At 41.1% G+C, this 11,506-nt stretch overlaps 2 protein-coding genes across 2 annotated transcripts in view; one reads left to right on the top strand and one right to left on the bottom strand.

Annotated features, from left to right (window-relative positions):
* Window positions 1-339: 339 nt before the first annotated feature.
* Window positions 340-9,759, top strand: hnf1a (HNF1 homeobox a). The gene is made up of 10 exons (XM_014024958.1): window positions 340-1,561; window positions 4,904-5,103; window positions 5,192-5,372; window positions 5,565-5,767; window positions 5,915-6,057; window positions 7,233-7,374; window positions 7,451-7,639; window positions 7,711-7,823; window positions 7,901-7,985; window positions 9,248-9,759. The coding sequence occupies exons 1-10, from the start codon at window positions 1,263-1,265 to the stop codon at window positions 9,376-9,378; spliced, it is 1,686 nt and encodes a 561-aa protein (XP_013880412.1). The 5' UTR covers window positions 340-1,262; the 3' UTR covers window positions 9,379-9,759.
* The window catches only part of cunh12orf43 (chromosome unknown C12orf43 homolog), a 3,877-nt gene continuing 1,950 nt past the window's right edge, over window positions 9,580-11,506 (bottom strand). Inside the window, exons 3-6 of the mRNA XM_014024959.1 lie at window positions 10,623-10,721; window positions 10,475-10,551; window positions 10,305-10,392; window positions 9,580-10,222 (exon numbers count right to left, since the gene is read on the bottom strand). Of these exons, the coding sequence (XP_013880413.1) occupies window positions 9,883-10,222; window positions 10,305-10,392; window positions 10,475-10,551; window positions 10,623-10,721 (604 nt within the window). The 3' untranslated portion in view covers window positions 9,580-9,882. The remainder of the gene's footprint in view (window positions 10,223-10,304; window positions 10,393-10,474; window positions 10,552-10,622; window positions 10,722-11,506) is intronic.

An 11,506-nucleotide genomic window follows, 5' to 3' on the forward strand; every position in this document is an offset into this window, starting at 1 on the left:
TCAGCTGTTTGTGTGCAGGAGTCTTGTTCTTTCGATCATGATCAATACCTCATGACCGTAGGTTAGATGGAGCGTGGACAAAAAGGTCAGCTCATTGGTCACAACAGACTGGAGCTGCTATCACTTTAAATAAGACCCCGCTCCATCCTACCATTCCTCATGAACAAGAGCTTGAGATATACAAACTTCTCCACTTGAGGCAGAGACTCAGCCCTGACACCAGTTTCCTGCAGGTTCAACTGGTTTAATGCAGTGGTTCCCAACATTTTTAGACTTGTGTACCCCCTGAGCCATTTTGTCATACCACTAGTACCCCTTCAAACCCCTGGTAACAGGAATCAAACTAGACTTGTCCTAACACCTTCTTAGTTTTATTGATCACACAAAAAACAACAAATTTAAAGCAGCTGGAAATCACCTAAAAATACTTTATGGTTTTCAGCTTTTGGGACACATATTAACTACACAAATAAAAAGTAATGAAGAAAACATGCAGTAACACCTTTTCTGATTAAAAGAGCATTGACAACATACTGTACTGTTCAAAAAGTAAAGTAACCTTCAGCACAGACAGGAGCCATCCTGAAACAGTCTGATGTAAAGATGATACAATGGCGCTCTCTACTGGAAAAACAAAAACAGGTTGAATTTGAGCTATAGTTCTGTACAATATGCTCCTTTCTGGTCTAAAACTGGGCTTTTAATAACATTTTTATATCTTCTCCTTTAACATGAGTGGAAAAACTAAATGAAAAATAAATAAATAAAACAAAACTTGTGCCTCATAAGAACATTTCCTAACTAAAAGGAAAACATGCTCACGAGATGTGCAATCTAAATGTTTCTGTCCCCTTTCTGTCACGTCTCAGACACGTCCTTCCAAGAAGTATGCAGACGTCTCCGCAAATGTAACATTGCTCACTTTTATTTATTGTTTTTAAATTGCACTTTGGTCACTGCTGGGGCCTGAGGGAGAGGGGACAAAGTTCACAGGAGGCTTGTAAGGAGGAGGGGGTGAAGAGGAGGAAGGTTAAAAAAAAGAAAATTGACCTTTGAAAGCAAAACAGCAGGTGGAGAGCTAAAAACCAGGCAGCTCAAGACACATCGGGAGGAAACCGAACAGAAAAAAAATGAAAGTGTTTCTCTTAACTTAAAGAGTTGTCGCTCGTGTAGTAATGAAGCCTAACGCTGGCTGTGTGGCAGAGCGAGTGTGAGCGCCGTTTGTTTGGAAAGCAGGAGCATTTTTGTAGGAGACAGGACAAATGGAGGGAGAGGAAAAGGYGACAGCAGCAAACGCCAGGCCGAGCCGTTTGACCGCCCTTCAGGAGCAGCTCATCTGGGCCCTGCTGGAATCCGGACTGTCCCGGGACGTCCTGGTCCAAGCCGTGGGGGAACTGGAGCGAAGCAAGGCCGGCGGCGGGCCCGACAGGGGAGAGAAGGGGGATGGAGAGAGCTCGGAGGAGGGAGAAATGGATTTCCCGCCGCCTATATTCCGAGATTTGGAGAAGCTTCCTCCGGATGAGGCGTCCAAGCTCAGGGCTGAAGTCGACAGATTACTGCAGTGAGTACATCTCCCTGAAATCATCTGAAAATGCCTCACTAGGCAAGGCAAATGCAGCCGTTTTTGTGCTCAATATAATTTTGTAAATTCTTATCCTCAACACGGTTTGATTCTTCTTCTTTGTGTCCTGTACAACTTCCTGCCAACAGATGATCTAACGAGATTCAAAACTATTCCCAATWTCCTCTCAAGCTCGAGTCTCCTCTTTCCCCCCAAATTCTTCCTCCTTCACACGCTTCCGTTTCTCTCTCTACAATCTGGCTTCTGAGGCGAATTTAAAGAGGGTTCCTCCTTTGCTAGTTACTAATTACCCACCCCCATCATTATTCCCTTACCATTTCTTAATATATAAGCTATATGCATACAGGTAGGTGAAGATTAATGGAGCAGGGCTGGTCACAAGAGACCATGTTTGCATAAGAGTTGCAACACGTCTGCACTGTTTCAAGACTTTGGAGTAATTCAGCAAGCTCTTCATTTGTGAACTAAAAATAAATTCTCTATAAAAAAAAATGTAAAGTACTTATTACAGATGATGTGATGGGATAAATTAGCTGACGAAATCGAGGGGTTTTGAAATATTGTGCATTTTTTTACGACTCCGGGTCGGAGAGCGACGACATTAAAGCGGAGCTCATAAAGCTTTCACACGTTTTTTTCCCCTCCAGTGATCAGAAAGAGCTGGACTTTGCTCCTGTGTGCTTTCTCTTATCTCACTCTGTCAATAAGCCCCTCTGTGTGGCCACACTTTGAGCCTCGTTTTGTCACTGCCTGTTCACTGCTACTTTATAGAAACTGGTAGCGCTCAGAAACACCCTGAAACATGTAGCAGGAAACAATGTTAACTCCCGTCCCCAGAAATGACAATCTATAATAAACGTAAAAAATAAATAAATAAAACACAATGGGTAAAGCTGTGGAAGATATTATCAGATTCTTTAGTTGACCATAAATACTTGAAATTTGAAGTTTAATTTTGATTAAACTTATTTATCAGAGAAAAAAGGGGCAGATACAGCGGGTAAAATAAGTATTGAACACGTCACCATTTTTCTYAGTAAATATATTWCTAGAGGTGCTAATGACATGAAATTTTCACCAGATGTCGATAACAACCCAAGTGATCCATACATACAAAGAAATCAAACCATAAATGTCCAGAAATGAAGTTATTTGTAATAATGTGGAATGGCACAGGGAAAAAGTATTGAACACACTTACTGAAATTTATCTAATACTTTGTACAAAAGCCTTTGTTGTCAATGACAGCTTCAAGASGCCTCCTGTATGGAGAAACTAGTGGCATGCATTGCTCAGGTGTGATTTTGGCCCATTCTTCCACACAAACAGTCTTCAAATCTTGAAGGTTTCGTGGACCTCTTCTATGAACTCTGATCTTTAGTTCTTTCCATAGATTTTCTGTTGGATTCAGGTCAGGTGATTGGCTGGGCCATTCCAGCAGCTTTAGTTTCTTTCTCTGAAACCAACTGAGAGTTTCCTTGGCTTTGTGTTTGGGCTCATTGTCTTGCTGAAATGTCCAGCCACGTTTCATCTTCATCATCCTGGTAGATGGAAGCAGATTTTTATCAAGAATGTCTCTGTACATTTTTCCATTCAGCCTTCCTTCAATTATTTGAAGTTTGCCAGTACCATATGCTGAAAAACAGCCCCACACCATGATGTTCCCACCTCCAAACTTCACTGTTRGTATGGTGTTTTTGGGCTGATGTGCAGTGCCATTTGACCTCCAAACATGATGTGTATTCTGGCATCCAAACTGTTCAATGTTGGTCTCATCTGACCAGACTATATTCTCCCAGTATTACACAGGCTTKTCTAAATGTTGTGCAGCAAACTTTAAAGGAGCTTCAACATGCTGTTTCTTCAGCAGTGGAGTCTTGCGTGGTGAGCGTGCATACAGGCCATGGTGGTTCAGTGCATTACTTTTTATTTTCTTTGAAACAAACGTACCTGCTAATTCCAGGTCTTTCTGAAGCTCTCCACAAGTGGTCCTTGGCTCTTGGACAACTCTTCTGATAATTCTTTTCACTCCTCTGTCAGAAATCTTGTGAGGAGCACCTGGTCGTGGTCGGTTTATGGTGAAATAATGTYCTTTCCACTTCTGAATTATGGCCCCAACAGTGCTCACTGGAACCTTCAGAAGTTTAGACATTCTTCTGTAACCGATGCCATCATTATGCTTTGCAACAATAAGGTTGTGAAGGTCTTGAGAGAGCTCTTTACTTTTACCCATCATCAGATGGTTCTTGTGTGATACCTGGCCATCATTTGGGACTGAACCAGCTGATATTAACTTGCACTGACAAGGGGCAGGCTTGTTTTCTAATTACTGAGAGAGTTCAGCTGGTGTCTTGGCTTTCCATGCCTTTTTACACCTCCCTTTCTTCATGTGTTCAATACTTTTTCCCTGTGCCATTCCACATTATTACAAATAACTTCATTTCTGGACATTTATGGTTTGATTTCTTTGTATGTATGGATCACTTGGGTTGTTACCRACATCTGGTGAAAATKTCATGTCATTAGCACCTCTAGTAATATATTTACTGAGAAAAATGTTGATGTGTTCAATACTTATTTTACCCGCTGTTATTATAAGATTTTGTCTTCATCTGCTACCTTTCATTTATTTATGATTTGTATTTAATTATATATTGAATTTAAAGAAATGAATAAAATTTGATAAATAAAAATCAAGTTCTACATAAGAAAGGGCATTACTGTTTTACCAAAATAGAATGAAAGTAATTTAAGTGCTAGTTCTTTTAGTAGATATATTCTTCGCAGGATAAAATTGTAGTAAACAATAAAAACAAGTCAATGTGTGACCAGTTACTGTGGATTTTATAGAAAGTTTCATTTAAATCTGCAGCCACAAACTGCTGTGAGATGATAAAATAAGAGAAAATCAAAAAATATAGTTTAAACTCAAGCACGTTTTCCATACTTTTACAATTATTGATTGTTGGTGAGATATTTAGATGTTTTACTTGAGTTGAACAATTTAAAGAGACACTTCTGATTAGTAAAACAGTTTGAGCAAAATGTCAAAAAACATTTGCTTCATAGTTTCATAGACAGGTAGTTGGAAAATCTTTGGTTTGAACTTTGACATTATTTCAAAAGAAATCACACAAACAAAGTGATACGAAAACACAGTGGATCAGAGGTGTGAAGGGAGATAAAAGAAAATGATTTTGAAGCTGAAGGACTGACACTGAATCAGTGAAATCTTTATATTCATCTGGTTGGTTCCCCAAAATAACTAAAGCACAAAAAACTGGAGTAAAAGTGTGAAATTATTTCACCTCTGCTGCACAGAGAGGACCCCTGGCATGTTGCGAAAATGGTGAAAAGCTACATGCAGCAGCACAACTTACCTCAGAGAGAGGTAGTGGAGTCCACGGGACTCAACCAGTCCCACCTGTCCCAGCACCTCAACAAGGGCACGCCCATGAAGAACCAAAAGAGAGCCGCTCTGTACACCTGGTACGTCAAGAAGCAGTGCGAGATCAGCCAGCGTGAGTACACAAGCTGCGTTTTTTCCACACACCCTTCAGCTAGCCCTGCTTTAGGAGACGTGTTGGTTACAGAAACGTTGCCTTCCAGAGTTTACCAATGCCAAACACGGCCTCGCACCTGCAGAAGAACAAGGAGAGGAAACYAAAAAGGGGCGAAGGAACAGATTTAAGTGGGGTCCTGCATCCCTGCAGATCCTCTTCAACGCCTACGAACGACAAAAGAACCCCAGCAAGGAGGAAAGAGAGGGGCTGGTGGAGGAGTGTAACAGGTGAGGTAACACTGACGGAAATGTGGTGTTTGTCTTAACTGTGTCCCTTTAAAGTGTCTGATTTCACTCATAAGGAGAAGTTGGTTACATAAACTCAACCATAATCTAATCTAAAACTAGAGTAAGATTGAAAGACCTCTGATATTTTTGTGTATCTTTAAAATGTGAAGTCATGTGTACTTTTGTTTTCAGGGCGGAGTGTCTGCAGAGGGGGGTGTCTCCCTCCCAGCTTGCTGGTCTGGGCTCCAACCTGGTCACCGAAGTCCGAGTGTACAACTGGTTCGCCAACCGCCGCAAAGAGGAGGCCTTCCGTCACAAGCTGGCCCTCGACACATCTTTCACCTCCCAGTCAGCTTCCTCCTCTAACCCCGCCCTCCCGCAGAGCCCCGAGCACGGTAAAAACCATCACGCCTGCTTCAAGTGTGACTCAGTCAAGTTTTAAAAAAGTAGAAGTGTTTCCTATACACTGTTGATTCATTGCCACATCTTTTACATTTCCTAAACAACTATCTTGGTTCTGGTACGGACCTGTTTTTCTCCAGGTGTGAAATACAGCCAGCAAATCTCGTGTGACACAGTTAGCTCAGGTAGAGGCGGCGCCGTGGAGCGAGTGGGGCGTCTTGTGGTCAGTCCCGTCCAACTGGAACCCAGCCACACACTCCTCGAGACCCATAACCCAAAGCTGGTGAGTGTGTGCTCCTTCACTCCTCCTGTGTGTAYGAATCGGTCAGGACATGACATCATGCTTAGGCCCGTCACGATAACAAATTTTGCTGGACAATAAATCGTCTCAGAAGTTATTGCRATGAGCAATATTACTTTGAGCCCATTTTAAACTAATATAATAACACCCGCCCCTGCTTATGAAACTACTAAAGTTTATGTACCTATAAAAAGTTACAAAYTAACCTGGACCAGAGATTGAGAAAACAACACACAACAGCTTCTGAAGATGTAAAATCACTTCCCAACTCTTCTTTCCAAGTTGTCGCAATTTATTCTTTATGTCTTTTCCTCTGGCTTCATAAAGTAATTGCGGTCACCCCCACTCTGCTCACAAAGTTTATTTATTTATTTATTTTTCTGCGTGGACTTCAGAGGAGTTGAACGCTTTTTGCTCTCTCTCCCGAACCTGTCCCTCCTTCCCTGCTTTGCAGCTTTTTCAAGCCTTTCTTCTACCTATCAACCGAAAACAAAAKGAATTATTAATTTGGTCAACTGGTCTCTGAACACAATTGACACTATTTTTTCAACACTGAGATTASAGCGAGGGGAGCGCRAGTRGTTTTTTTGAGCTTATGATTCTGTGTTTCTGGTGTAAACATAGGATCAGAGCATCTTTTTTTAACTCATCTCTCCTATTGTGTGTATTTCCAAGCTACAAAAATGTAGTGCGACCCTGTTGCGAATGACCTGTCACCTTGTTCCCCCATGTTTGTTATGTATGTCCTTCTTGAACAGGTGTTCTAAACTGCAAAATTTMATTGTAATGCAAATTATGACAATAAAGGCAATTCTATTCTAATTMTATTCTATTCTAAATTYACGTAGTGTAAAAAAAACAATGCTTGGCAAACCTAAGGTTTGGCATGGTGCTCTGAGGCATCACCAGCTGAAAGGCGGCATCAATAACTGAAGACACTCCTCTGGCTAAATGCCTGTTCACGGGGGTCTCATGCTACAGGGGTTACGAGACCATGAGCCTGACAAATGCCTGACGCCAGAGTTCACTCCGCTACGCTAAAGGAGTAGAAAAGAGGCAAACACAAAGAAAASAAAGCAGGCAAATTAAAATTATCAACCTCATTTTAATTTATTGCTCATCACAACAGGCCTAATCATGCTCTCTCCTGGTTGCAGGTGTCCAGCAACGGCCCCCTGCCCCCAGTAAGCACTCTGACGTCCCTGCACAGCCTGTCTGCCTCCCCTGCATCTTCACAGAGCCTCATCATGGCTTCAGTGCCGAGCGTCATGAGTCTAGGAGAGTCCTCGCTTCTCATTGGTATCACAGCCTCCTGGTTTCTCTTTGTGGAAACAAAATGAGGACGTTCACGAGACTAATGTCTAATGTTTCACAGGATTAGCTTCCACGCAGCCACAGACCGTCCCCGTTATAAACAACATGGGAGGAGGTTTCACAACTCTCCAGCCGATCTCATTCCAGCAGCAGCTCCACGCCTCCCACCAGCAGCCTTTATCACAGCAGCTTCAGAGCCACATGGCTGCCAGTCCCTTCATGGCGACCATGGCTCAGCTGCCATGTCACAGTAAGACCCTCCACAGCACGACGTCAGTCTAAGCTCTCACAAGAGCTAAGAGTCACCTTCCCTCGTTACAGTGTACAAGTCGGACTCGCCCCAGTACCACTCGTCCAGCCTGCTGTCTCAGGCCATGGTCATCACTGACAGCAGCAGCCTGGGGACCCTGACCAGCCTTGCTGCAGTCAGACAGGTACTGGTTCTGATGGTTCTGACAGGGTCTCAAGAGATCAATCTTTAAATCCTGTTCTTGAATTTCRTTTTGGGTAGATTCTCACGGCAGACCCAGAGGAAGGGACAGACTCACCTTTACAAGATGATTCATTACACCTGCAGCCGCACACACCTGTGCCAGGTAAAACTCAGACTCATCATCTGACCTCAAACAGAGGTATTCTGAAGTATCGTCACTGGATTCAGTAGAAGCACTACGGTAAAAATGCTGTATAAAACCATGATGCTAGGCAGGGGCAGAGCTTGATTTTTTTGCAAGGGGTGGCCAAGGTGTTATCTAGGGTGGCATATTAAAACAAACAAATATATATTTATATCATGGATTGGAAAATTTTCGATGGTCACAGCTAAATTTAAATGGCTATAATTCAGCCATTTTAAGACTGAGCTGAAATTTGTTGTAGTGTAGCCAAGACAGATTGCTAGCTACAATTTAAGCTAACCACTAATGCTAATTTTATAAAGGGCTATAATTCAGCCATYAAATGCACAGCTGAAAATTTATATAGTAGTAGCCAAGAAGAATCTTTAATAAAATCTGAATGTAAATACAAAATCTAAGACGGCCACCAAAGTTAATTTCAAACAGTTGGACCTCAGCCTTTTTTTTTTTTTTTTGAAATACTGAGCTGAAATTTGGTAAGTTGGTAGCCAAGAGGAATCCTCGTCATTTTGAAATCTCARTTTTAACATTTTAGAGATATTAAGCTGAAATTGAATGTGGTGGTGGCAGAAAGCGATGCCCAACAGAGTCTAAAAATCAAAAGAATCCAAGATGTCCACTAAAGCTAAATTCAAATARCTACAATTCAGCAATCTTTRTAAATATTGAGCTGTAATTTTGTGTGGTGGAATTGTTGCTTTTAAATTAATWCAGTGGTTTATAAAAGCAAYAATYTTCCCTCTACACTAGATAATACAGCTGCACAACATATATACTTTGTTTTAGCTCTAAYGGACCAACTTTTATTGCCAAATGCGATCCCTACTTGTCAATCATTTGGAGGTGGCACCTGCAACCCTGGCCMACCCTCATGGTGTTAAAATGACAATAAATTGAACATTTTGTGCAACCCTACAGATGTGCAATAAAAACAGATAAAGAAGAAACTAATGATGGCAAATTAAAGAGAATTATTTTTTAAGTTTAACTTTTTTGAATTAGTTTAAAACATCCTTAGATTAATTAAAAGCCTAACATTCCTTGAAAAGACTCATTGCCTTTCATTCCTGCGTTTCAAAGACCAACTCTTGATTATAGGGGGATCTACTTATAGATGTTTTTATTATATTTTGCTAATTAATCTATGCCTTTTTTCACATTGACACAATTTAATGACAAAATGTTTTTTTTGCTTTCCCTACTCTAACTCTTGTTCTCAGCTTCCTCTGAGAGCCTGGAGCTGTATCCTTCCTCTCAGATGACAGAGCGCCATCCATCTCACATCCTCTCACCATCACCGACAGACATCAGCTCCTACATGCCGACACAAATGGTCTCTACAGCCCAGTAATGCTTCCTCTCCTGCCGTCTCAGCTGAACGCTGAGGCGTGACGGTGTTTGGGAAGGACAGCTCCTCCTGGAGAATGTTTCCTCCCAACAGAACCTGGAGATGGAGGGCCGYGACGATGACGTGTCAAAGACTGCCTGATTCAAACTCTGTACAGCTGTAGCTGGAACCACCGACGCAGCAAAGAAATAACTTAAGATCAACACCAAAACACGCTTCTTTTTATTAAAATGTTTTGTAATAGTCAAAAATTATAACTTGAGGAGAAATTTGAAAATTGTATGCCACGTGCATTTGTTTTGAGTATGCCGTCTTAAAACGCTTTCCATGAAAATGTGACTGAAATAACTCTGAACAATGTRTGTAAAGTTATTTTTAAATTCACAAAGTGAGCTCCTCCTTTTATTTTCCAAATATTTGGAAAAATGCCAAAACATGCACTTACTTCAACACAGCATAGAAGACTGAAACAAAAGCTCTGAAAMTATAAATGTTAGTTATGAAAACTCAGCTCACAGTTTCTTCCTCGGAGTTTCTTTTTTGCTTCTTTTTCTTTTTCCGTTTGACTTTGACGTGCTCYTGCTCAGAGGTCCTGCGCTCGCCGCTGCTTTGATCCGGGTCCGGTCCTGCAGAGTCCAGCCGCTCGCTCTCTTCATCATTCTGTTTCTTCTTGTTCCTGATAATCCGACTCTCTCCTTCGACTTTGTTCTTCTTCTGCTTTCTGTCGGAGCCGGGGGTCTCTGTTGACGAAGGTGTCGACTTAGAGGGGAGTGTCGATGAGGSCAACAGATCTTTTATGGACACCGCTGCCTCCTTCACCCTCGATTCCATCTCACTKTCGCTGTCACTGAGAAGCAGAAACACGGCCAATGTTACATAAATGAGTAAAAAATAAAGATGTAAAGATCTGCAATAAAAAGGTGAAGAACCTTGAGCTGGGAGCAGGCCGACGCCTCGCGGGTGCTGGGGGAYGATCAGCTTTCTGTACCGGGACAGATGTAGAGAACAGACGAAATCCTAAAAATAAGTAAAAAGCATGAGGAGATGAACTAAACTTTTTAAAATCAGTCAAATGTGATAAAAGGAGCTACCATTTTACCTTCCTCCTGATTRTCCTGAGCAGAGTTTGTTGATTCTAAACCATGTGAGGTCTCAAGCTGCGTCTCTGAAATACAACTACCAGATAAAAGAAACAAATTAAAATATGGATYTCTCTAATCAACGTTACATTAAAATGCTCGGTTTACCTGTCGAGAAAATGTTCCAGCTTTTGAGCCACATGTGTTTGAAACCCCCTGGTGACCTGGAGCGCGTTGCCATCATGCTCATGGTCAGCCACAGCAACACTGAGGTCATGACAGAACATCGTCAAACTTATTTTACAATTCTAACGTACACATCTGGAATAATTCACACATCTTATTTATTGTTCACAAAGAAGCCCATCATTCGTATGATTAAAACTCACAGCCTTACTTACTGTAGCTAAAGCYTAATATAGATAAAAGTTTAACTTTTTCTTTACAAAGTGGGAAACTTGACACACACATACACAACATAGAAAACAATAGAAATAGCCTTTATTGACCCACCGAGAGGAAATTCAGGACAAATTTTAACATAAGCATATAGCWGTGAAATCTGTAAATACCAGTGTTGTATAAAGTACCACAAAGTGATACTTGAGTAAAAGTACAAGTATCTTACCAAAAAATTACTTTGGTAAAAGTTAAAAGTCTCTTTTAGAAATATTACTTGAGTGAAAGTCTTAAAGTATCTGATATTTTTGTACTTAACTATTAAAGTAAAAGTATTGATTTAAAATGAGCAGTTAGATTTTCTGTAATGACCTTTATTAGGAGGTAGCCTGGCCCTTGCCTTCCTACGCTGTTCTGCTCAATTCTAGTTTCCCTTCACTCGTATGAAGCAAAGCGAAGAACAAGGGTCTGGTTTTAACCAGGCTAATTAGGAGGTGGCCTCCCCCCAAAAAAATGCAGAAAGGACTATGGTGTATTAAAATAATTAATTTATGTTAAATTTAGGATGCACTTGTCTAGCTGTTTCAGTTTATATACATACAGGTCCTTCTCAAAACATTAGCATATTGTGATAAAAGTTCATTATTTTCTGT

The sequence above is a fragment of the Austrofundulus limnaeus genome, unplaced genomic scaffold, assembly GCF_001266775.1.
Source record: "Austrofundulus limnaeus strain Quisiro unplaced genomic scaffold, Austrofundulus_limnaeus-1.0 Scaffold449, whole genome shotgun sequence".
In the NCBI taxonomy this organism is placed as follows: Eukaryota; Metazoa; Chordata; class Actinopteri; order Cyprinodontiformes; family Rivulidae; genus Austrofundulus; species Austrofundulus limnaeus.